We start from the raw sequence: 27,167 nt of genomic DNA on the forward strand, positions 1-27,167 counted from the left end.
GACTTCACGTTGCCAATAGTGGCGATGGTGACAGCTGACAGTAGGAGATAGGGGGAAGAAAAAGGAAAAGGAAGCCAAAAAAGAAGAAGAGATGAGATGGGGTATGGTTGTAGGAATGAGGATGGTATGAGAGAAAGTGTGGGTATGTGGGGGTACAAGGAAATAAGGAAGAAGGAAGATGGAGGGGGGTGGAAGGGTGCGAAGAAGAGGAAAAAGAGGCCAAAAAAGGAAAAAAAGAAGAAGAGAGGAGGACGGTATGGAATGAGGGAGAAAGTGTGGGTAGGTAGGGATGGGAAGAAAGAGGAAAGTGAAGTCAACAAAGGAAAAAAAAAAAGGATGAGGGAAAAAATAAGAAGAGGGGAAAGAGGGTATGGTAGTAGGAATGAGGATGTGTGGGTACAAGGTTTGGGGGGGCGGGGAGGAAGAGGAAAATGAATCCAAAAAAGGAAAAACAGAAGAAGAGAGGAAATGGGGTATGGTAGTAGGAATGAGGATGGTATGAGAGAAGTATGGGAAGGTGGTATAAAATACAAAATAAAAATAAAATAACAAAAATTAAGATTTAAAGGGTATAAGTGGACAAAAAAAATCAAATATATTCGGATTTAAAATTTAAAGATAAGATTGAACTCAAAATTAAAGTAAAATAAAATTTGGGACAAATTTTGAGGTCTACACACTTCTACCTAGATATTATCAATATATATAAAATACTTTTCTCATTATTCTCTTCCACATCACATCTTCTTTATTGTTCTCTCATTTTTCTTTTTCTCAACTAACCTTAAGGTAAAATCTCCTTCTCTCGAGCTTTGTTTGTCAATAAAAGATTATTTGAGTTAAGTACAAAGTTAATAGTTAATTCCAAATTTTTTAGACACTTTTTGAATTCATATATTAATATTATGTTTACTTCAAAAAAAAAAAAAGTTAAAAATCATTTAAAAATAATTTAAAAGTGACTTAGAAGTACAAACTTTTGAAATAATGAAAAGAAAATTGAAGAAATTACAATTGTCCGACTTCAAAATAATTGAAGGAATAATGTTAAATCCCCTTAAAGGTGTCTAAAAGTACAATGTTAACCAATTTTAAGGGTGTTTGAAGATACAATACCAAACATTTTAAAAATCATCTAAGCCTCCAACTCAGGACACCCTACCAAATCTAAAAAATATAAAAGAAAAATACAAAAAAATGGTACAAATCTACCTTTAGCATGATTAGAGATAATTATTTATTCATTTGATTATTATTTAATAATCACAACTTTCTTTAAAAATTTTATTAGGGTTTTGGAGAGATTAAAAGAAAAGAAATGAAAGAAAGAAGAGAGCAAGATGGGCATGTAATGAACTTTGATCTTTTTATGAAAGAGTGTTTTTGTTCCAAAAAAAACTTACAATTCTGAGGATGTAAAGAGTGATTAGAGAAATGAATGTATAATTTTCTCACTTGTAAATCATTTTTATTAAATACATATCTTTTTTTAAATTACTTGGTTAAAAAGGATAAAATAATTATTATTTGTGAATTTAATCTCGCTTATTTTTTTTTTCAAGAGTAATAATTTTTTACATAAATACCCTTAAATATTTCAAGTATTTACATACAGGTTTTAAAAGAAAGGGTTATTTTTACAAGAAAAAATATATTTTTTTATTAAAATAGGGTAAAAAAAAAAAGGATAAATGGTTTAGATTTCCAAAATTGATAACTTTTTAATCAAATTGAGTGAATGGAAAAAGTACATTGAAAAGTGCAATGGGCCCAGATAAAGTCTGCCAAAGCCCATCTAGAAGTGGACCTGGGTTGGGTTGAACCCGACCATAGCTGAAAGAATGGATCCCAAATTTGGTGCTGATGAAAATTGGATTCGTGCTTGATAAAGGAGTGTTGAGCGGTCTGAATTGTGAGAATTTAGACAAACAAACACCCAGAGACGGAAAGTGAGTAGAAAATGGGAAAGGAAGGTGAATTGTGGGATGATTCCGCTCTCATCAATGCCTTCGACCACGCCATGTCCAAGTACAAGGTTTGTTTTCCTCTCTTTTTCCTTCGCTTTGAACACTATGAAGTGGGTTGCATCATGCATGAGCCTTTTATCAAACACCTGGCATGCATTTTACAGTACCATGTTTAAACCCATATCTTTATACCCTTAATTTTTCTCTATTCATTTGAAACTCCGAGACGGAAGTTCGTTTTAATCATCCCCATTTCAATGGTTATTTGTTTAAATGTAAAATCGTGAATGTTGCGGTTCAATTTTGATGAATTGTGAAACAACTTCGAGGACTTTGGCTTCACTTTCTCTTTCTCTGTTATGTAATTGTTGGATGATGGTTTGTTTATTTGCGATAATGGTCAAAGATTGAACCAATAAGGACTTGTTTGGTTGTGGCTCAAGTTGAAAGCAAGTGGGTTGCTGTGGAAGAAATTGTATAATAGAGGAAAAGGGGGAGGGGGGAAGAACTTAGATGGTTGCTATCAGATGGGGTTTTGTAGAGTTGGGCATGCTTTCTTGGAGATATATGTGGTTTTTAAGGTTCTTTGATTGTGGGTCTGGGATTGAAAAACTGATGTATAAGAATCTCACATCAAATGTTATTTTTGTTGATGGATGCATGGAAATTGTAGACCAAGACCTGGAAATGTGGCAATTTGGGATATTGAAATTCTATTGTCCCTGTGTGGGATTCTTGGCCTAGATTGCAAAATAGTGAGAAGATAAGGCAGGACCCATTGATTTTATCAAATATGGAGAGCACTATGCACCTGAAATACAACATCTGGATTTTTCTCCCAAAGGGAGGTTGTTCATGAGGTGCATTCATCTTTCTGTATTTTTGTCAAGGTGGTGGGGGAAAGATATTTGTGGTATTTAGCATGGCAACAGATGGAGGTATCAAGAAAAGAAAAAACCACCTCTTAACTGAATAATAACAATAGTAATAAGATAAAACTGAAAGAGCAAGAAGCTAAAATCTAAGTGTCTGATTTTATCCTAATTGAATTCAGAAAATAGTAGTAACTTTTATACAAGATGTAACAATTCTTAGAGGCTTAAATTGAATAAGTAATGGTTTCATTGGAAAATGACACACAGAGAAGTAAATATTTGATCTTGGACTTTGTTGTTATCTCTTTTTATTTTTACTTTTTATTTATTTATTTATTTTTTATTTCTTTCATTATGAATTAATTATCCATGTTTCATCTGATACTGATTTAGCTGACAAAATTTCCTAATATTGCCAGCTACAATTTGTTTTTATGCAGCAAACATTTAATACTCCTTGCTTACTGATTTATCTAGATAATGCATGGTAAAGGGCACCATGATGGTTCAACTGGGGGAGTAGAAGTCAAAAACATCATGGGAGAAAATGCATGTAATCTTGCTGATGAGAGTGATGAGGCTAAAATGTGAGTATATAAATTAGCTGAAGCTCTTTTCTTGTTTGATGTGTGTTCCTTCAAATATTCTGACTAAAGAAAAGCATCATTCATTAGGTCTTGCCACAGGCTGTCTATTTCATTGAGCTTGTAATATTGGAAAGGGTTTTTACACTTAGGTCTTGCGAAGAATATTGGTTAAATGATTGAAAGACAGAAAATAGATTATTAAAGGACTACAAGGATCTAGTATTTCATAGGTTGAATTTGTAAAAATGTGAAAAATTAATGAAATATAGTCCTGAGTTTTCCAGCACTTATTAACATCAAGCATAAACTTATCAAACAACAATTTATTGACTCAATGTAAGAATAACTGGGTGTACTTTCAGAATAAAATTGGAGTCTCAACTATTTCTGAGGTTGTATGTGCAAAAGTTCCTTATTCTCCTAAGAGTTTTTTTTTTTTTTTGATAAGTAAAGGATATTCATTCAAAAGGCACAATGCCACAAGGTATACAGGGAGTATACAAGGCGGCTAAGGCCTCAAAAAACAACAGCAAAAGTATCACCTCCCTTTAAATGGAAGCTATCCACTCTAGGAAGCCTATAAGGGAGAACGCCTCCTCACCTACATACAATTTGGCCCAACTCCACAGATTACAAACAAAAAAATTCTTTAATTTCTGCACATTCAACACACCTCCCCTAAAAGCTAATCTATTTCTCTCCTTCCACACCGTCCAAAAAATACACAACGGAATGGCGTCCCAAATCTTTTTCCTTTTCTTTCCCACAAACGATCCCCTCCAGCTAGCTAAAACCTCCTTTACCCTTTCTGGAAAAACCCATTTCACATCAACTAAACCAAAAACAATATCCCATAGAGCTCTAACCACTGTACAATGTATAAGGATATGATTTACACTTTCTTCCTCACAACCACACAAGAAGCAGCGATTTGGAAGTTGAAGCCCTCTTCTTTGAAGTCTATCCAAAGTGAGCACCTTCCCCCATGTCGCCTCCCACGCAAAAAAAGCAACTTTAGTTGGCACCCTTGCCACCCAAATGCTCCTAGAAGGAAAGCTTGTTTCAGCAGACCTCGCCAACAAACTATAAGCATCCTTGACCCTGAACTGACCTCTTTTTCCTTTCCTTCACAGGACTGAATCTTCCTCCAGAGAGGGCTTGTAACCTCTCAATATATGTAGAAATTCCCCAACCAACTCCATCTCCCAATCATTGAAATCCCTCAAAAAATTTAGATTCCAGTTTCCTTGCCCCGAATTTTGATCCCACATTTCCTCAACCGTTGCATTCCTTTGAACCGTCATACCAAAGAGATGAGGAAAACATTGGGACAACGCCGACTCTGTACACCACACATCTGTCCAAAATCTGATCGTGTTGCCCTTCCCTGCTCTGAAAGTCATGTTATTCCAACACCAATCTGATTCTTTCCAAATCTCTTTCCAAACCCCTACTCCCACCGCCCCATTAGCCTTCTTTAGCCTCCACCCAAATTCCTCCTGCCCATACTTCACCTTGATCACTTGTTTCCAAAGATTATCTTTGTCACAAGCAAACCTCCATATCCACTTGCCAAACAGAGCTTTGTTCAACATAGCTAGCTTCCTAAGGCCTAGCCCACCTTTATCCTTGTCTGTGCATACCACCTCCCAATTTACCAAATGAATTTTCCCCTCCATATTTCCCCCTCCCCACAAGAAGTCCCTTTGCACTTTCTCAAGTCTTCTAGCAACAATCTTGGGCATTCTGAAGATAGACATTTGGTAGATTGGCATGCTAGCCAAAGTACTTTTTATTAAAGTGACTCTTCCCCCTTTAGAAATATATTGCCGTTTCCAAAGAGCTAGTCTCCTCCTGACTCTCTCTTCCACCCCATCACATATAAGGCGCTTTATTAGGAGCCCCTAAAGGAAGACCCAAGTACTGAGAAGGTAAGGACCCCACCCTGCAACCTAGCTCAACAGCCAACTCCTCCATCTCCACCACTTCTCCAACTAGAATGATTTCACTCTTGGCTAAATTAATCCTTAGGCCTGACGCCGCTTCAAACCAGAATAAAATCCAACTTAAATGAGTTAGATGATCCTTTCTGGCCTCACATAATATAATTGTATTATCAGCAAAAAACAAGTGAGAGATAATCAGAGGGGGTTCGCTACCACCCCTTATGTTACACCCTGATAAGAAACCCCCCTCCACAGCTCTCCTAATAAGAACATCTAACACTTCCATTCCCATAACAAAGAGATAAGGAGACAGGGGATCTCCTTGTCTAAGACCTTTAGAGCTAGGAAAGAAACCTGTAGGCACACCATTAACCAACACTGAGAATTTAGCTGAGGATAGGCAGCTCCACATCCACCCCACCCACTTAGGCCCAAAGCCCATTTTTTGCAACACCTTCAACAGAAACTTCCAGTTGATACTATCATAAGCTTTTTCTATATCCATCTTACATATAAGACCCTTTTCTTTTCGTTTCTGCCACGAGTCTATCACTTCATTTGCAATTAAGGAGGCGTCAAGGATTTGTCTTCCCCTCACAAAAGCATTCTGAGAAGTAGATACCACCTTTCCAACTACTATCTTCAATCTGTTAGCTAGCACTTTGGCCAATAACTTGTAAAGCCCCCCCAGTAGACTAATGGGTCTAAAGTCTCCAAGGTCCTCAGCCCCACTTTTCTTGGGAATCAATACCAAGAAAGTATTGTTAAGGCTCTTGAGAAAAGAGCTATGTTCGTAGAATTCCTTGAACATTTCTAGAATCTCCTCCTTGATGAACTCCCAACAGCTTTGCCAAAAGGCCAAAGTAAAGTCATCCGGGCCAGGGGCTTTATCCCCATTCATCTCCATCAGGGTCGCATGGATTTCATCCTCTGTAAAGGGCCTCTCCAGATTCTCAGCCTCTTGATGGCTGATCTGATTAAGTTGGATTCTCCCAATATCCGCCTTCCACCCCGTATCTTCTGAGAGAAAATTTTTAAACGCATTAGCAATTCCTTCCCTAATTTCTTGCTCCTCTAGAAGCCATTCCCCATTGATCTTAATTCTCTCCAAAGAATTATTTCTACGGTGAGCACTTGCCATACGATGAAAGAACCCCGTGTTTCTATCCCCCTCCTTTAGCCATATTTCCCTTGAAAGCTGTCTCCAGTGAGTTTCCTCCATCATCACCCATTTTCTGTAATTTTCTTTTGCCTCTTTCTTCAACTCTGTTTCCTCCACAGTCAAAACTCTCTCATCTTCCTCCCTATCCCAGAATTCCACTTGCTGCAAGGCTTCAGATTTGTTGCTCTCCAGCTTACCAAAGACTTCTCTATTCCAGACTTTCAGCTTCTTTTTTACTTCCTTCATCTTAGTAGCCAACTTGTAGCTAGCACTTCCCCTAACATCAATTCCTTGCCACCAGCTGCGCACCAGCTCTTTGAAGCCCTCAGCCTTAAGCCACATGTTTTCAAATCTGAATGGAGTCGGCCCACGTCTTATCCCACCCCCCACTAACATTATTAGGAAATGATCGGATACCGGACGGGGCAGTCTACATTGATTAATCCCACTGAACTGATCTATCCAGCAAGGAGTCACCAGGAACCTGTCCAAACGTGCCCAAGTCTGATTATTCTGGCCCCCATTCCAAGTACATTCTCCCCCCTGAAGAGGAAGATCCACCAGCCCAAGATCATTCACAGTTTCAGCAAATTTCCTCATTGCTGAGCTAATTCTCCCTTGTCTACTCCTTTCCCTCGGAAACAAAGTGATATTAAAATCCCCCCCTAAACACCAGGGGTCTTCCCACAACCCTCTAATTGCCCCAAACTCTTCCCATAATGCATCCCTTTCCACTTTAGAGAACGGGCCATATACTCCCATAAAAACCCAGACAATCCCATTTTCTACGTTCCGGAATCTGCAAGATAATGTAAACTAGCCCTCCTCCCAATCTATAATGTCCAAAGTCCTTCTATCCCAACATATAAAAATTCCTCCCGAAGCCCCCTCCGCATTCACAGCTTTCCAATCTAGGAATCTCCCAAAGCCTAAACTTCTCGCTATGCTATCCATCATAATTTGCATTTTTGTCTCCTGAATACAAATTAAGTCTACCCTCTGATTTCTTATAAACGTCTTAATCACTTTTCTTTTGGAGCTATCATTTGCTCCCCTCACATTCCAGCTCAGAATTTTCACCTTCATTGGACAATCACAATTTGGCGCCCTTTGCCCTGTACCGAGCCTTTCTGTTTCATCCCCCCCTCATAATTTATGGAGCATTCCAATCTTCTTAGCTCCCTTTCAAATTTAGACTTTTCCAGTAGCTCTTTGCTATGAATTTTCTCCCGTCTTTTTCTGATTTTGGTCAAAAAATTCAATATTTCCTTCTCCAACCCCTCCGTGGGGAATCCCAGGAACTGACTGAATCTCGCCAAGCCACTCTCTTCCCATTTGCCCTCCGGCTCCCTTCTCTCGACTTGAGCATCATGTATGTCCCCAACCCCATCCATCCCCCTGCCTTTATCACTGCTGCTTTTGGATAGTCCCAATTCCTTGCAGCCATTACTCCTTTCATTACTAGCCTCATACATTGTAAGCCACATTGAGTTATCAGCCCGAATTGCCTCACCCAAATCCCCAGAATGATCGTAAAGCTCCCCCTCCGGAGTCCGATAAAAAAGAAAAGAGTTGAGATGAGAATCCCTTGAAACCCTTTTTCCCCAGGAACTAGACCCCATTCCATACCTCATTGCTTCCTCTTCGAGCGCCCTATCCGTCTCTGTCAGCCTGACCCCACCTTGAAGCTTCCTTGTGTCGTCAGACTCCCTCGCAACGAAAGGCTCTGGTGCAGGAGGATAGCTGGGGACGAAACATTGCAGCAGGGAGCCCATCTCCTCTTGGGCTACTGCTGATTTTGGGCCCTCCCTTAGATTATCACCTGGATCGGGCTGTTGGGAGCAGCCCTTTGAACCACTTGGGCCTTCGGTTGACGGTCGGACTAATGGCGAAGCTGGGCCTTTAGCGTAGCAGCCCACAACTTCCATCCTAAGTGACGGGCCTGCATCTGGGCCATAAACACTTACAGCCACACCTTTCTTTTTCAAGTCCATGGACCCACTCAGCTTTGGGCCCGCACATGGACTTAAAGAATTTATCTTGCCATTTGAAGCCCAGGACCGGGATGTCGGGCTTAGGTCTGGACTGACCTCAGCCTGACCCGGCCCAGCCCCTGCACATCCATCCCATCGACTGACGGGTTCAGCGCCTCGAGCCTCACGCTCACCCACTCCTTCATCACTCGCTGCCCCGCGCGTGACATCTCCTCACCCCTAACCTCACTGCTCCGACGGCCAACCTCGTTTCTGTGCTTTCTCCTCATCACCGGCCAACACTCCCACCATAAGGTCACTGCGTAAATCTCCTCCTCCGCTTCGATTTCCAGCACGCTCGGTCTAAGCTCTCCTCTCAATCTCACCAAGATTCTGGCCCATTGGAGTTCACCCATCAACTTCGTCTGTTCATCGACTGCGATGAACCCGCCACATGCGTCCCCCACTTTCTTCAAAATCTCTGGGCTCCAAAACGAAATTGGGAGCCCAACTATCCTCACCCATGCTTCCTTTCTCTCTTCCTCCTTTGCCTAACATCCACTCCTTGGACTCCAGTATTCCAGCCTTACCTGGCTTCCTTCCATCACGCAATTCCCAAAGGAAATAATGCGTCTGGCCTCCTCCAATTTTTCAAATTCCAGCAACACTCTTTCCTTATCCAGCTTAGCCAGCCCTAAACTACCTTTGAGGCCCCACGACTTTGCCCAGATTTGCCCCAACTTTGCAAGATCATCTTCTCCCCCTGACCTATCTTTCCAGCTCGCCACAGCACAATGGTCCAATTTCTGTAAAAGTCCTATGGATTCCTCCTTTTTCACCTTCACTACAACAACATTTGGGGTACCCGACATTGATCGTTTCACCATTGCTGCAAACGATCTTCCCCCACCAGCCTTCTCCACAACCTGTTCTTCGTGGTTAGCTGGATTTTTATCGAGAAGCCCTACCATCTGGTTAAGCTTCTCTGCCATGGTCATCCACCCCCTTTTATCCCTTCTCCCTCTTGGGATGAAAATGCAGTACCTCTTCCCTTCTATATCGGAGACCCCTAGCCTTATAAACCCCCCCGCTCTGTTCATCCCTCGTATCATAGCATACGTTCTCCCCTGCTCCTTCCATTCCCTTCCCCATCTTGCTTCTTTCTCATCCTTAATACAGAGATTCAACCCTTCTAAGAAGAACCCTATACTATCCGAACCCAATCGGACCCATGACGACACCCCTCCCTTCTTCTCCACAATAAATCCTTGGATTTTTCCTCTTCTATCCTCCACGACAATCTCGAACTCCTTGGATTCCACTGTGAAACTGCACTCCTTTCTTCTGATCCGCGGCGCCGAGCTCTCCTCCCCCTCCTCGCCCTCGCACTCGCCATCGCATTCTCTCTCTCCCTCTCTCACTCTCTCTCTCTCTCTTGCATTCTCTCTCTGTATTGTGCAATACTTCACCCCTCTTATTCTCCTAAGAGTTTACATGTATCATATCAGAATCTCGAGTTGCAAGTCAATCTTGCTTGGTGGGCTTAGATTGTGTCATATCAACTTGTCTTCTATTTAAATCAGGTGCATTCACAATGAAAGCTTACTCATATGCCATGGTGGGCATTTGTCATCCCTTTTTTTTGTCTCTCTTATTTGTCTTTTGTCATTGTCCATTGGTGAGCTTCAAGAATGCAAGATCTGTGAGAATTTTTTTTTTTTTTTTTTCCTGTTCCTTCTAGTCTTTTGTGATTGGGATTTAATTCAAAGTTAGATATCTAGGATATTTTCTCTTAGCTCTCCTCTTACCTTTCTTAGAGAAGTTGAAAGTACACTGGTTTGAAAAGCATAAACTGCACTGTGATAAAAACCTTCTTTTTGGCTGTGACGTATCCTTGCTACCTAATTTTACATATTTCTTTGTTAAGAGTCGAGAGTTTAATTTAGGTGTTTGCAACTTCTATTGTTGTGTGTCTTTGTTTGGGTCTTAGGCTGCTAAGTTTGGATAATTGGGATGGTGCCTCTGGCATTGATGAACAGATGAAGATGATTCATTTACGTGCTGAGTAAAACAAAAGGATATAATTAGTTCGCTATGATGTCACCAGTTTTGCCATTTTTCTTCACCTAAGGTTCCTCAATTGTTTCACTTTGTACTATTAATTGCCTTATTAATCTATCCAACTTACCCATATTAATCCAAAAATCTAAGTTGTAGATTGTCCTGTATTCATAGACCAGGAATGTATTCCAGAAGATTTTCTAATTGTTTTTGTTCTCCAAAGATGTTGCCCTTTTTAATACGAAGTTTCACAAGAGATGCTTGCCTCTTGAATCTGGAGTAGATACTATACACTTCAAATTTTACCTTTTATTGGGTGTAAGACAAAACCTTAACAAGGTATGCTTTAACAAGGTATGCTTTGTGCAAATGGAATTGGTGGTTTGCAACTGAAAGAGGTGCCTTTTGGACATAAGTCATTAGTGGAAAATATGAGGATGAAGAGGGGGTGGTGGTCTTGTGAAGTTAGGGATGGGAATGGAGTTAGGCTTTGGAAATCTATCAGGAAGGAATGGGACATTTTCATTTCTAGTCTTCCTTTGTGGTAGGTAATGGGAGGAGGGTGAAGTTTCGGAAGGATAAATGGTGTGATGATGAGCATTGTGTGTTTCCTTTCTTTCTTTATATGCCCTAGCCATTTCAAAAGAGGCATGGGTAGCAGATCTTTGCGTTCAGATAGGGGAGAGAGGTCACCGGAACCCTTGTTTCTCAATACCTTTGAATAATTGGGAAGCGGATGAAGTTGAGGATTTATTTTAAAGGTTGCAAGGAAAGGTGGTTGATAGTATGTGGGGTGAGAAGATGGTGTGGATGAACTTGAACAACAATAAGTTCTCTGTTAAGCATTTATATACCATGTTGGAACCGGGGGTTTTGATTTCATTTCCAAAGATGGCAGTTTAGAATTCGTGGGTGCCTTCTAAAGTCAATTTTTTTGCATGGGAGGCTACTTTAGGAAAGGTTTTGACTATAGATCAGCTTTAAAAAAGAGGATGGTCTTTGGTTAATAGATGTTTTCTTTGCAAAGGAGAAGAAAAATCCATAGATCATCCTCTTCCATTGTTCGAAGGTTAGGGTCCTTTGGCAGTTGTTGTTTGATCTATTCGATATCCATTGGGTGCAAGTAGCTACCATTAAGGAAACTCTCTTAGGGTGGCACAATTCTTTTGTGGGTAAAAAATGTGAGAAGGTTTGGAGAGCAACTCCTTTATGTATTTTTTGGACAATTTGGAAGGAAAGGAATCATAGATCGTTGAATAATGAGGAACATTCAACTCAATTTTTGAAGAATGCCTTCCTTAAAAATTTGTTTACTTGGGTAAAAATGTACTTAGAGACATATTCTGTCTTTATTTGATTTTGTAGAGTGGTTGGGGTCTTGGTAAGAGAGGATGTTGTTTTTCGTGTTTTCTCTTGCTTTTCATGCTTCTAGGCGCTATTTGTATACATCTTGTATACTCTGGTGTGTCCTTTTGGCACTTTATATATTTTATGCACTCTTTGCTTATAAAAGAAAAAATAAGGTATACTTCAAATTTGACTTCAGTTGCCTGCTTATGCAGCAAGTTAACTAAAACATGAGCTTAAGCCAAAAACCTAATTCTTCGAGTAACAATATTCTAGTTTACAAGAAATCAGCTACTGTCCTGCACTTCTATTATCTTTAAATTATTCATTTATATTGAGTTTTGTATCTCTTGTTTTTTGTTTATGAAGAACTATGGAGGCAGATGATAAGAGCAATGTTGCGTCAAATTCCACTGCAGAAATTGAGAAGACTAATAATATTTCATCGATTAAAGAAAACTATTGTGTAGTTCCATCTGCTCCCAAACCCCATGTGGATTCATCAGATGTGCTGCCCGTGCAAGATGAACCCAAAGTCGGAGGCTACTCAAATTCACAAGGTGTAGAAGATTATACCCAGCTACTTAACCAGTATTATGAGGTTGAGGAGCAAAGGCAAAAGATTCTGCAGCAACTTCATCAATTGGGGAATTGGAATAATCATTTTTCTGCAGAAGGTTCTAGTTATGTACAGTGGGGTACCGGTTCAAGTTCTCAAGAATGTCAGCTCCTTACAAGCCAAGCTTCTCATCCAACAATGGTCTGTTCTTGCTGTCCATATGTTTCTCAATGTGTGGTCACCCCATGTACTTTACCTGCTTGTTCCTTGGGTGAAGCATGTGTTGGTAAAACTTGTATTGATGCCACTGCTGCAACGGGTCCTGAGAAGCGAGTGGCTGTCGAAGATGGTGATATTGTCAAAACAGCTATGGGAACTGCAGAAAAAGCAATTTCTTCCATGAGAATGAAAATTTCAGGTATTCCTGATCAGAATGAAAGTATTTCTTTTTTCCACAGTAGGAATTTATACGAGAATCTTGTTTACGTTGAGTTTGTCTCTATAACATTATCAAATGGTGCGGGCATAAAATCCTAGGCATCAGGATGGAAACTTCTACTAGGATTGTTTTCATTTCTCAAATTTAACTGATGGATATGATAATTACCTATTATAATTCATTGGATGGCCATAATGTATTTAAATGTGTGAAAAAGATGCCGACTACACTGATGGTCAGTCTCATCCAATCATCCAATTGCACACCATGTTAGCCTAATGTTTTCTACAATGTTCCACACCATGCACATGTTGTGTTACGAACAATTGATTATATACAAAGTAGCTAACATTATAGTTGGATTAATATCAATAGTGGATTATTTTTCAGCTATTCAATGGATGATAAATCACTATGGTTGCCTCATAAATAGCTTAAAATTCTTACTGTCTCTATGCTTCTAAAAGGTTCTCCATGCTCATGGTTAGCCTTGATTCTTTCTTGTTGCTGTGCTTGTTTTCTTTTTCTTTCCTTTCCTTTTTCCTTCTTGTTTATGTAAAGTTTTTCTTATTTTAACTTTAATTTTTCTTGAATTTCTTTAACTTCACACTACATGGTTCTTTTGAGAATGCTTAGGTTTTTTTTTTTGATTGGAAACGACAAAGAGATATATTGATAGAAAAAAGAAGTACAAAAGAAGGATGAGAAATCCTCCCACCAAAGAAATCCTCCTCATCACGGACAGGAATGACAACATAATTTTGATAAAAAGTGCCAACGTCTTTTTTAGAAAAAATTTCAGAAATTACTTGATTTTCTGTAGGAGACTGAGAAAGAGAGGCTGAACTAGGGAGATCTGGACCAGAGGGACTCAACAAAGGAAGTGCCAGACTACAAGAAGGGATAGAAGAAGACTCGGGTGGCTGAGAAGGAGAAGACAGACATACCTCCGAGTTTTCCACTCTCGGAATTTCGCAAATCCCCTCAAAGATGAGCCCTTTACCTCTGATTTCTGGACTAGAAGGTGAATCCGTGGTTGATGAACCACGAAGATCAGATCCCACTTGGCCCAAAAAACCTTCTTTATCTTCTTCGAAATGGGGATTGCGCAGATCCGCTTCGCCTCTTAACGACGAGGTCCCTTCCCCCGAACACCGCTTTCGATTCCTTGACAAATGATAGCGAAAGAGAGGACTCGCTCTAACTCCTCGTTCCATTTGAGATCCCGTCTCGAAATCCTCTTCCAAAATGTGAACTTCGCTAACTGACGATGACTTCCTGAGGAAAAAAGGCTCGTTGTGACTCCGAAGTCCTTGTCGACAATCGAAACTTAGAGGGAAGAGGGTGGTCCACATCTTCTTTGAAACTACCTTCTCTTCCTTCTACGCAGAGCCTCTTGTCTGAACCTCAGGAGCTTTCCCTTTTCTTACTGCAACATCTTTTTCTCTTTGAGACCGACCTTTCTTAACAAAAGACATCGTTCCTCCTAATCTTTGGCCCAACCACGACGGGCCTTTTAAATTACAACCCACGATAGCGTCTGAAGGTGGGCTAAGCTTGGGAAGAGACTGGGCCTTTATCTAAAAGGCTCGACCATCCTTTCCAGAGAAAGCCTCATCGTCGGACTTAACTTCGACTGGACCTTGAGAGCGTGCAAACAGCGGGACCGCCTTTGTAGAAGAACCATCTCGCTGGAATGTTGAAGACAACAGCGCTATAGTCTCGTGGGCTTGAGAAACAATTGGACCAGCATGAAGCCCACGATTTTTCGTCCCACTCTAAGCCCAACAGGCTGGGCTTTAAACATGGGCTCAGGTGTAGTGGGCCCATTGAAGTTTTCTTCCACTGGGCCCAGAAGACTCCCTCCCCAGCCATTCTCCCTTTTGGCCGCCAATTTTATACTTGAATACCGGTAACGTGACTGGGGAAGAAGCCTCTTATTGTAGCACTCATTATCCCTAATGCTACCACGTAGCCCCTCTGCATTTTTTTACCATTGAGAGATGCAACCTCCCGCTTTCAACAACTCGTCCCTGTTACGGGTTGACTCAAACGTGGAAATGTCATCTTCATCAACTTCTCCGGTGACTGAAACTACGACTGTGAATGTCCAGGCCCCATCTTCCACCTCTAGCAACGCTGGTAGCACAACATTTGGAAGCATCTCCAACGTTGGTAGCATGACATTTGGAAGCATCTCCACCCACAGCTTCACCTTCGACAAGTCTGCAAGCTTTAATGATTCCCTTGCCACCTTCGTTACCCTCCCCCACTTCTTCAGAATGAATTTCAACTGATCTTCATCCCACAAGTGAAAAGGAATACCTTTCAATTCTAACCAACCCCTTCTGAATTTTCCGAAAACAACCATATTTTCACTTGGCAACCATCTTCTCAGGAGAATAGACCTTCCTCTCACTAATAATCTTCCCTGCTCTTGGAACCATTCAGCTCTCCTTGCTGAATCCACAAAGAAACACCACTTGAAAGCGGAAATGGGAGTTATAGACACCATTCCTTTCATACCCATCATCCTCGCAATAGCTTTTCCTTCGTGAGTCCAGTCTTGAACTTTTTCTTTGTATTCACAAATTATAGTTCTAGCCCATTTTCCAACGGACAACAAAGCTCCATTCCTAGGTCCATCCTCTACAACCACTTCTGCGTATGACCGACAACCTCTGTAAATGCCCTTACTCACCTGAGCATCTCTAAACGTCTCCTTCGAAGCTCCTCCAGCTTGATCAGAATAATCTTGCACTGAAGAAATCGCCTTCCTAAGGTCTTCCCACCCATTGCCTTTAACACCCTCGGGAACGACAAGGATTAATGGTTTCCTTTTTGTAACAATTTCTGTAATTTTCATGAAACGCCCTCTATTATTGAAACAAAACTCCATCAAGTGAGTCCTAGTCTTGCCCCTAATCTTTCGTATAAATCCCCTGGAAGCCTCCAACTCCACGACTTTCTTCAAATGCTTCGTCAACCAATCCAACTCCTCCTTTCCAAATCCTACTGAAACAACAAAACCTCGGCTCCATTCTGTTACTGATATCCAAGTTCCCCCATTCGATCCTTCAAGCTTTACCTGGAAAGACTTTTCTCCACTTCAAACTTTTCAACCTTCATTCTCTCTCCGTCAAGGAACAGTTCTCTTGCACTTTCAACCCACAATAATACTTGGTATCTTTTGTCAAGGACCTTTACCCCCATTATAGTTAACAATTGTGAATGGTTGTTGTTATGCTTAGGTTTTGTTGGGGAAGTGTGAAGTGTTTTTGGAAATAGTTTTTGAGAACAAATTTTGAAAATTGTTCTTTGATATTTTGTAGAACAAAAGTCTATTTGGGGACTTGAAATATTTTTAACCTGTTTTCTATGTTTCAAATATGTTTTAAAAATAACTTTTATATGTAGTGCTTTATTTTTAGTCATTCTCCATGTTTATATAATTATTTTTTAAAACCACTTTTAGAAAACAAGTGAAAACAACTAAAAGATGTTATCTGAAAATACCTTATTTTCTATTTTTAAGAATATAAAATTGTTTTATGCTTTTAAGAACATAATAATATTTTCTGCTTTTTGGTTGTCAAATGTGCTTTCCTATTTATTTTATTTTATTTTTGGTTCTGGAGAACAAAAAATTATTTTTTAAAAATAGTTAACAAATAGGGCCTTAGCCTTTCACCACATGGTACTATTATTTCTCATAGACCTAGATTTGGTGTATGAAATTTGTTGATTAATTTGTGGAGTTTAGCTCTTCCACTTCTCTTTAACCTTGTTTACCGTCCCCACCTTTAAGATGCCACAAATTTGTCATTTCTCTTTCCTTATTCTGTTGTCTATATGGATGTCATCCGCATCTTGTGCACCTAACTCACAATAACAAATTATCTTGAGCCTTAGATTTGGTCTCTTATTGCTTTCTTTGATATATCTAAAAATTCTCTTAAGGACTACTTCATCTTTGTAAAACATAGCAAATGGCTTTTTATGTGCTAGTTTTGCTTAAACCACATTATTCTGTGGTGCCACAAAACTTACCAAATGGCCATTATATCTTGCTTCACTGTGTTGTGGCAAGGAGCTTGTGACATTGTTTTTCTTGCTATATGGTTGTTGTTGAATTCTTCCTTGGTCAGTAAAAGAGATGTTAGGATGAGATGGGAGTTTTGTTGTAAGAAATGAAGCAACATTTGAAGGATTGCTCCTTTATGTTTATTCTTATCTTTTTTGACCATTTGACTAGAGTAAAACCGAAGAAAATTTGATGGTTAGAAGTGATCAATTCAAATTTTGTAGGACGTCTCCATTTGAACCATATTCCTTTGGTTTAGATTTCGCTTAAAAAATGGGATTAGATAATTCTGATAGGCAATAATATAATTTTATAACAAGGCACTATAGAAATAGTGCACCAAAGAAACAATAAAAAAATGGAGCCAAGGAACAATTAAAATGAGAGTACAAAAAACAACTCCCTCTCTTGGGAAAACCCAACCAATCAACAAAATCAATTAAAGGCTTATTGAGCCTTCACCTATGCACTACCTTACCTACAAAATGAGATTACTAAGGAATGTGCTATTCAAAACATGGACAAATTGTTTCTCATTCTCAAACGACCTTTGATTCCCCTCTTTCCAAATATTACAAAAAAATGCATAAAGAAGCAATTCTTCCAACCTTGCACCTTTTTTCCCATGAAAGGTCCACATCACCTTAAAAGAGTCTCTCAATGTGGTAAACAACACCCAAGGAACACAAAACAAAGAAAAAATGCACCAATGAATCCCTGTCTTCGAATTTTGAAGAAGAATGTGATCAGTTGATTCTTCTTTGACTTTGCATAAGAAATATCTATTAATTAATGTCCACCCTCATCATTGAAATTGATCAAGAGTTAATACCCTTTCCTAACAAGCTTCCCACATAGAGAAACTTACTTCAAATAGAACCCATAGATTCCAAATGACCTTTGTCAAAAAAAGAATTAAATCCCCTAACTATGAGGTAACATAGAGAGACCATATGGAGAAGGTATCATTCCTTGAATCCATCCACATTGCCTTGTCCTCCTCCTCTTTATTCACCACCTTACCTTGCGGCTATGTTACATGGGGCCTGACATGGGTGTCAAGTGCGGGAACAATGTCTAGGTGTCGGATCCTTTGCATCTCAAAATTTTAAGACATGGGGATTGGGCTGAAAATGATCTCAACTATGGGTGCAAATACTTGGATATGACACTTTTAGAATAGATTAGAGGTGAACTTTCGTTAGTTGAACACTTTCGAAGTTTACATTAAATTATAATAAATGTTGTCTTATACACTATGATTTTGGTGCAATTGGATTGATATTAGAATTTCATGTAATATGAAAGTTATTTTTTATGATTGAATTATTATGATGTGTCTTTGTTACTTGTATAAGAAGATATTTATCTCATTTTCTTTTTTTTTACTTTGATAAGATGCTAAGTATAAATATACTTTAATTTACTTTGTTTCTTGATCTCATAGCTAATCTTCACCATTTCTATATTTAAAACATTTATATATATATATATATATATATATATAAATGACCGGGAGTTGGAGGAAGTACATGTCTTTTTTGGGAGGTTGCATATTCACTTCATCTTTTTGGGTATTGATGATGTTATGGTTTAGCTGAAGACAAAAAACGGTGATTATTTTTTAAGTCCTTCTACTCCTCCTTAGCAAGTAGGAGAGTGGAGCCTTTCCCTCATAGTGTAATTTGGAATTCTTAAACTCCTGTAAAAGCTGGCTTTTTTTAATTGGGAAGTAACTTGGGCAAAGATATTGACTCAGGATAAGCTCAGAAAGAGGGGTTAGAGGATGCCTAATAGATAGGAGAGTCTTTAAGAATTGTGAAACTTCAGACTAAACAATTAAAAATGATGCCTAACAAATAGGGGAGTCTTTAAGAATTTTGAAACTTTGGACTAAACAATTAAAAATTCCTTTTTGTATCTATTTTGGGATTAAGTTAGATTATACATTGGGGATGGTTCTATGTCGTTGTTAGATTTTACAGATTGGTTAGGTTCTCGTAGGGTGTGGTTGCTTATTTTTGTATACTCGCCCCTTCTGGTTTTTGTTGCTTTATATACATCATGTATATATATATATATATATATATATATATATATATAACATTAACCAAATATATCTCAAATGTACCATAAAATAGTTCAAATTGATGCAAGTCAAATTGGTCCGGGAGGTTTTAAGCATGAGTTTGGGAGACTTATGTCTAGTCTTAAAGAAGGTCTAATAATTCTTACATTTTAACTTCTCAAACTTCAATCAGATGACTCATACTAATTAATATCATTAAAAAGATCAAATTTCACACAATAAAGTATTTCAATATCAATTTTATTCTCACTTGTCTAATCCCACAAATCCCCCACTGAAGCTTCTTTTGATAAGGTTAAAGCATACAAATATGGAAAAGAGAAACTATCGAGAGAGAACATGACGGGAAAGAATGAATTCGTAGTCCAAGCAAGTTTTTCCCCAAAATTAAAATTTTAAATTAGATCATTCAATTAATAGTCAGATATATCTATAACAAATAGCTATTGAATCATATCAAGCACAAGAATAACCAATTGCATGATGTAGTATAGATAAACCATCGAGAAATCCCTAGGTGTAAAAAACTATGGATGGTCTATTCTTTGCAACCAATCTGCTAAATCTGAAAAGAAGGTATACAATTTTACCTAATCAAATGCACCTAGTCTCTAGGCTCTTGTATTGTCAGCACCTACCTCTTATTCCATATCCTAGACACAACATTCCTTGTGCTCCTTAGTGAATCACCTCAAAATTGTATTGAGGCTAACTGGTTCGAATCCTAAACCTCTAAATTACTTGACAATTTCTTTCAAGAATGGTATTGAAAGGTTGAAAGATGGAGTTATTAGGGCCATAGGGATAGCTAATCTCTTGTGCATCATATAATAAACCTATGCATTTATCCAAAAAACCTAGGGCGTTTATTTGGAAAACAGTTATAACTTCAATTACAAAAATGCCCTTGAAATTACAAAGATAAGACTGAAAAATACAAAAAAATATGTCCAGTGTTTGAACGGGATGTTTGAAGGTTGAAGGGGGGCACATTTGTACTTTCTCTGGGCAGCATTTGAACATCCTTTAGGACATTTGAATGCTTCTGGGAGTTCGAATGTTCAACCCTTCGAACTGCTTTCCTACTTTGTTTTTCATGTGTTTGTCCAAAAATAAGCCATAGTAATCTTCGTAGCCATTCCTTAAACCCCAATAACATCAAATATATACATACCTCTAGAATTATCAACTTTGAAGTTGCTTGAAGTTGATTGGGAACTGATTAGACCCTTAAAAGTCTTATGCATCATCGACGGTAAGAAATGGACCAATATTACCAACCTAATACTAATATATTTACAATCTTCCTCTTTGATAATTTTGTGATAAAACAAAATATTACAATGAGACCCCTCGACTCTCATGATAACCTTGAAACAAATTACGTTTCACATAAATTGTATGAATTAGAATACAATCAGTACATCCTATTTATATACAATTACTCTAAGCACCAAAATAGGAAAGTTACACCTACCACCCATTATCTTATAATCTCTCCCATAAATCATGGATCAGATTCTACTAAGAAAAAAAAACCGAAAAGAAATAAATACAATTAGTACAAAATCAGTTCATTGACCAAGATCACAAAAAAATTCCTAAGGATCTACAACAATAATTAGTCATCACTCATCCTTTAAATCCCCAAAATCATCATCTCCATCATCTCATTGGTAACCCTCTTCTTCTAAATCAGTCCCTTCTTCATCTTCAACTATTAATGAAAGAGTTGGCATCAAACCTAGCTTCCTTAGCTCCCGTAGCTCTAATAACATCACCCTATGTCAAATCATCATATGATCCATCAAAATCACCATCGTCTATTCTTTCTATCAACCATTTATTGTTATCATCAATATTTTTCATATAAATTTAGTCAATGGTGTCAGGTTCATTGTATCTTTTCTTCAAGGCTTGATTATAGCTAATGTACACCAAATCGTTCAAGTGTTTATGAGTTAACCTATTTATGCTCTTGCCATGAATTTGTAAAAAAATTCATAAGCACATAGAAATAAATAATAAAGTTCTAAATCACCTTTAAGGCTTTAATATACTAGTAATTATTTTAGTCGCTTACATTTTCAAAGATATTCCAATTTTATTTACAACCCGATGCACTATGTGTTACATTTAGGATTTTTATTGCAAACATTTGCAAATTTGGAGCTATGGCTTCATATGAAAATGTAACATGTAGTGCATCAGGTTGTAAATAGAATTGGAATGTCTTTGAAAAAATGTATATGTATTTTAAATATATACGTATATATTAATAATGTAGTAAAACAATCAACTTATTTTAGCAAAAATATGATATAAGCATTTAAATAAACAAAATTAAGTCATTGAAGCGGTGGTCCAATCTTCCTTGTCCTAACAACTAATTCATTTTCATATAGACCTTGAGCATTTATGTACAAACTCACTTCTTTTGCAATTTTTTCTTGTTTGAAGATCTCTTGTCAACCTTAAGATGCATTTATTGAAATCACTAATAACATCTGTATCGAGCCCCATTTCCGATTTATGGCAGAAGAATTTCAGGTTCAAAAAGTACCCAACAACATGCAAAGGTCCATAAAACTGAATCTCCTGCCTCTTATCAATGATTTTGAAGGTTTCCTTGTATTTCTCTTCATTTTCATTGAAACTTCTAATAATTGTCTTCTTTGCTCTATTCATAGCCTTGTAAATGTATCCCATAGGAGGTTTTCTTTCTTTGTCAACTAAACAAAGCACACGAACAAGGGGACTAAAAACCTTTGAGGAAAAGACACTGGTATTCCAAAATAAAGGCATTAAAACTATGTTGGTTATACTTCTCCCCTTTTGCTCTTTTACCTATTTACTTTCTGACTAATCTGGACTTATAAACATCTTTCTCAAGTTATTTTTTTTGCTGATGCAATCTAGATAATGTGATAAAGGTCATTGGAAATTGAGTCTTAGCAAGCCTAAGCAATTTTGTTTGTCCAATGAACTGTTTCATCATGTTAAGTAGTCCTGAATAGTTATGCATATAGTCATTTAATGTTATAGCTCTCTCCAATATCCTCTCACATCAAGTCAAGGCAATAGGCAACATGGTGTCCAAAACAAATGTGGCCATTTTAAATTTAACAACCTTCCCATGTGACATTGTAAACAATAAGAATAAATTTGAATAAGTTATAAGATAAATAATTTAAATTTTAAAAATTTAAATGAAAAATTCAAAAAGTAGTATTTCTTACCTAACAACACATAAATTGACCAATTATTTGTTATAACTTTGAGCGACATTTTATTCACCAACTTGCTCCACCCATTTGTCAAGTAATTCAAACATCTTATCTCTCTCGTGTCGTTCCATCCATCTAATATGATTGAACATCCTTTTTTTTTTTTTTTTTTTGCCATTCTACCATATGGTGCTTCATTAGATCCTTTGTAAGAGTTAATTCTTTCTTAAGGTTTGTAACTCTTACCTCATAAAAATTCCATCTCTTTATACCAACATCATATTGACCAATAGCATCAATCATTGGTTGAAAACTCAGATGAGAAATACCGACATCATACATCCACCTTATGAGAAACATAAAAACTCTTTCTCTTGCTTCTTTCTAGTAGGCATCGTTGATAATTGTTTGGTTCACCCTTCCACACTCTCGATTGTGAACAACCATCTCTAGATTAGGAGTGAAAAAAATGATCCATAATACTTTTTTTACTTGGTCTTTGTAGTGAAGGTTGCACCATCTTACTAACTCCCCCTACCCCGGTTACTACCTCCATGAGAGGTATTAATGGCACCCATTTTATTATTAATCTCTCATAATCTTCATCTTTAAGGCCAAACAAATCTTCATTCACATTCTGGTTCTCCATATTTATTTCTTTTTTTTTACTCTTTTTTGTACTCATATATTCTTCCATTTCTTCTTTAACATGTTTTAGAGGTTTTTAATATTTTTGTATCCACCAATAAAATGTTGTTTGTGCCTATATATGGCTTGCTTTGTTACTTTGCCCCAAAATATGTATATGAGAGTGTTCAAGTCCTTTCCATTCTGCAAATTGGTATATTTCCATCTAGAAGTTTGCCTTCCACTTGAACTTGACTTAGATTGTTCATCCTTGCAAACAAATTGTCTATACTAGCATAAAAGATTATTCATACGTGCTCAGCGTCTAGTCGAAGTTAGGTGTGCCCAAAACCTAGTTAAAGTCAAATGTCTCTAGAGAGCTCCCCTTTCAATGCATATTGTCAACTCCACTTGTACAAAAAAGCCTTATTAAGCAAAGAAAGAGTTCCAATGCCTAATCCCCCTCCTCTCTTTACTCCGCTTAGATTGTTGACCACTTTACCAAATGAAATTTTTTCTCCAAAGCCCTGTCTCCTTGAAGGAAATCTCTTTCAATCTTCTTAAACCTTATTCTAACTTTTGTCAAAATGGAAAACAAATGGACAGGTTGGATAGTGTTCTATAGATCAAAATAAGGCTCCTCCTTTTGAAATATATTTCCTTTTCCAGATTGATAGCCTCTTGCAAAAACACTCTTCCACTCCATCCCAAGCCACCATTGGTTTAAAAGGAATGTGTAGTGGAAGCCCTAGATAAGAAGCCAAGAGCTCCTACCTACACCCCAATTCATAGGCCAACACCTCCACATAGTCCACCTTTTTAACTAGAATCAGCTCACTCTTTTCTAGATTAATTTTCCAATCTGATGTAGCTTCAAACCCAATGAGAAACCAACTTAATTGAATCATTTGGTCTTGAGTAGCCTCACAAAAACAAGGGTATCATCTGTAAATAACAAATGAGACAGCTCCTCCCACTCACCTCCTGTCCCCCACATTTAGATAATGTGGTTGTTGTTCTTTTTCTCTTTTTCCTTTGGCTCCCTTTGTATAATTCCTGTTTACTTGGGCTTCAGCCAACTTTTTGATGCTCGTCTTTAATTATATATGATCCTCTACTGGCTACTAATGTAAATATTATAGCCAGTTTCTCCTCTCTGGTTTCCCAGAACCCTTGTTACCAGTCTTCTAATATATATTTATATATATTAGTCAACTCATTCCACACAGCAGTAGTTTCTTTTTTCCCCCATATCTACGCTCATTTGTCACTATTTTTATTGTAAGTATCATTAGTTTTTACCAATTAAGTTCAACCGCTTATTTCTTTAATATCCATTTTCCTTTACTCTTCTTCCTCCTCTCTCTTAGTATGAACATCATATGGCAAATGCTCTCCCCGTATTACTATACATTCTTTAAAATATTTTCTTGCTCTTTGTCTCTCTCTTTACATTTACACACACACACACATCTGACTATCATTTGATCTACTTTTAAACACTATTACTTGCTAATCCCTCGTGTGTTTGCTTTTCTGAGATCATGTGTCATTTCAGTCACATCCCATCCAATTTACTGTCTTAAGTTCTTATCACATTTACTTGGATTGCCTATTTTGAATCCAGTAAATATTTTTATTCGTTCTACTCAAAAAGGGAATAAAATGTACTAGAATCTCAGTCTTCCTTTCGTGATCCCTTGAGCCTATCTTTGATTAGACCACAATGTACTCTTCCCTATCAACAATAAACATCTAATATGTTTATTTATTTATATATTTATTTGGCAAAGTAGTTATAATTGATGGCTTTCAAATTTAGATTAGTGAAAGAAGCTAAAATAAATGTTGTAGAATTTAGGAAAAAAAGTATTACCTTTTGCAGAGGTGCCTACATGAAAGTTGATGCCTTATTTACTAAGGCTTGTAAATTCAAGACCTCATTTCTAGGCTTCAGTAGTAGCTGCTTTAGTTGGATCTTGAATTTCCTTTTGAAAACAATAAAGCTATGTGAAAAATTATGCCTTATTTACTGTAGAGACTTGTAAATTCAAAAACTCATTTCCAGGCTTCTGTAATTGCTGCTTTAGTTGGATCTTGATTTTTTTTTTTGAGAGAATAAAGCATTGATAAAGCTAAGTGTCACTGTCTGGGATCCGGGGCGAACATTGATATAATACTCTTCAAAGAAATAGAGAGAAACCTTAAAATTGGGATTTGAAGATCCAACAAATTGAGGAGATCTAGAAGCCCAAAATTGTTGTATGTCACTAAAATGTGAAGATAGCAGTTCTGTAAAAGAAGAGGTGGAAGTATCTTTCCACCATGTGGGACTGAATTGGCCCCAAGGGAGCAAATAATGTTGCACCCTAAAATATGTAACCTTGTTATTGCATGCTATGTTTGTTTAAATAATATAACTATAGAACATAAGAACATATGTGTGCTTTGAAAGCTCTACAGAGATTCATCTAGTACAGTGTCTTAACGTGTCACATATTCTTTTTCTTGGAAACCAGAGAAAGAGGATGAGAAAAACGAAGGTGAAGTGACACACAGTGCCTGCTCTGAAACAGATCTGACTGTTGTTTTGAATGCTTGGTATTCGGCAGGCTTCTACACTGGCAAGTAAGTATTTCTTTTATTTTCATTCCTCAAAATGATGATACTTCAATTACTTTCTTAAAGTGATTATAAGGAATAGCAATTACTCCAGCTAATGCCATGCAACAAACTTGGTTTACCATTTAGTCATCATGACAGGATTCACCTCCCTCTATATATGTCTGATATTAATGACTGCACCCAGTTATCCTGAATTTATTACATTAGATTATCATGTTCTTGTTCTTCTAGACTTTCAAAAACCTGGCACTCTGATTTAGGTATCTGATGGAGCAGTCCATCACAAGGAAGCATCAAGGTTAGGAGGCCTAGATTGCCAACCAGATGCAAAATGGTCTACGTCAAATCTTGTTCACGCAAAAATATAAAATGAAGGCCTGGGCATTAGATCATTAACTCTGGAAGCTGCACATACAAGTTGAACCAAGCTGGTGCACTGTGATAGCATTGAGTTAGCAGATAAAGCGAGAGAAGTTTTTTTTTTTTTTTTCGAATTCCTTCAATACAATTGTCAGAAAGGTATTAGTTTTGGATTGTGCTTGTGCCAAATAGTTGTGTTCTTCACGTTTAAAACCACACTAATGGTGGATATGCAATAGTTTTTTAGGCACCAGTGACTAAGGTTTATTTGTTTGAACCAATTTTCTTTTAAATGTTGTGTTGGTGCTTGACCCATGTGAGGAAAACCGATATAGTTGTAATACATGCATTTTCCCAATGTCTTTTTCTTTCACTTTTTTGTTTGGTCGATGAGAAAATTGAAGATGAGTAGGGGCCTTTCCCTGAAATTTCTCCATGTTTCATTCTTGTCTTACAAAGCATAACAAAGTAAACTCTATTAAGGTTATAAATGGATCATTTTGTAATTTATTTTTGTATATATCAAATGTGTGTTTCTAAACCATCTTGATATATGATTCTTCAAATTTATTTCTATTTAGGAAAATTAGGAGAGAAAGAGCATTCTCTACTCCTATTCTTTGTTCTCCAACATGATATCAAAGTAGGGTTGGAAGCCCTAACCTACTAGATGCAAACCTCCTAAGATCGTAGGTCTTCACAACCACTAAATGGAATTCTTGCCATTAAACTACAACCAGTCACCATTGCCCACTTGTACCCTATTTTTATCCTTCACAACACCTATCTCAATTATCAAACTCCAATTGCTATCATGTTCACCTCTGTCTAGATTAGGTTAAGTTTCTTCCTTGATTTCGGAGTGTTGATCAAATCCTATTCTCCATTGTTGTATTTCAATTTGCATTTCTATCCAAATCTGATTGAAGTTCCTAAATACTAGATTATTAATTAGCTTTACAAATTCAAACATTTACCATAATAAACATAGTAGTTAAAAACTTACATTAGACAATATGATACATGGTACAAGAAGTAATGCATACAATACAATGATACATATGCCTTAAGCTATTTTTCATAATTTGTAAGAAAAATCAAATTCAAATATTGTTTTGTTAATAAAACTATTATATTAATTGTTTAAAATGTAAATAAAAAAAATTAAAAAAGGAAAGGAAATTGATCATAAAGGAAGAAAGAAGTAAAATAATTTTATATGAAAAGTTACTCTTGTTG

At 37.4% G+C, this 27,167-nt stretch overlaps 1 protein-coding gene across 2 annotated transcripts; it reads left to right on the forward strand.

Moving 5' to 3' along the window:
• The first annotated feature begins 1,858 nt into the window (after window positions 1-1,858).
• On the forward strand, window positions 1,859-26,301 carry LOC117905696. Of its 2 annotated transcripts, none has more exons than XM_034818583.1 (5): window positions 1,859-2,035; window positions 3,320-3,429; window positions 12,288-12,895; window positions 25,463-25,571; window positions 25,829-26,301. In XM_034818583.1, the coding sequence occupies exons 1-5, from the start codon at window positions 1,961-1,963 to the stop codon at window positions 25,869-25,871; spliced, it is 945 nt and encodes a 314-aa protein (XP_034674474.1). In that variant the 5' UTR covers window positions 1,859-1,960; the 3' UTR covers window positions 25,872-26,301. The 2 variants fall into 2 exon arrangements, with proteins under 2 accessions (XP_034674474.1, XP_034674481.1); XM_034818590.1 differs by having other exon boundaries at window positions 1,949-2,035; window positions 3,283-3,429.
• Window positions 26,302-27,167: the final 866 nt, after the last annotated feature.

The sequence above is a fragment of the Vitis riparia genome, chromosome 2 (assembly GCF_004353265.1).
Source record: "Vitis riparia cultivar Riparia Gloire de Montpellier isolate 1030 chromosome 2, EGFV_Vit.rip_1.0, whole genome shotgun sequence".
Classification (NCBI taxonomy): domain Eukaryota; kingdom Viridiplantae; phylum Streptophyta; class Magnoliopsida; order Vitales; family Vitaceae; genus Vitis; species Vitis riparia.

Bases quoted from the DNA above. Each gene is read 5' to 3' on its own strand.
- LOC117905696 (XM_034818583.1), top strand. From the start codon at position 1,961: ATGGGAAAGGAAGGTGAATTGTGGGATGATTCCGCTCTCATCAATGCC. The intron at 2,036-3,319 runs GTTTGTTTTCCT...TGATTTATCTAG, and splicing joins ACGCCATGTCCAAGTACAAG to ATAATGCATGGTAAAGGGCA. The intron at 3,430-12,287 runs GTGAGTATATAA...TTGTTTATGAAG, and splicing joins GAGAGTGATGAGGCTAAAAT to AACTATGGAGGCAGATGATA.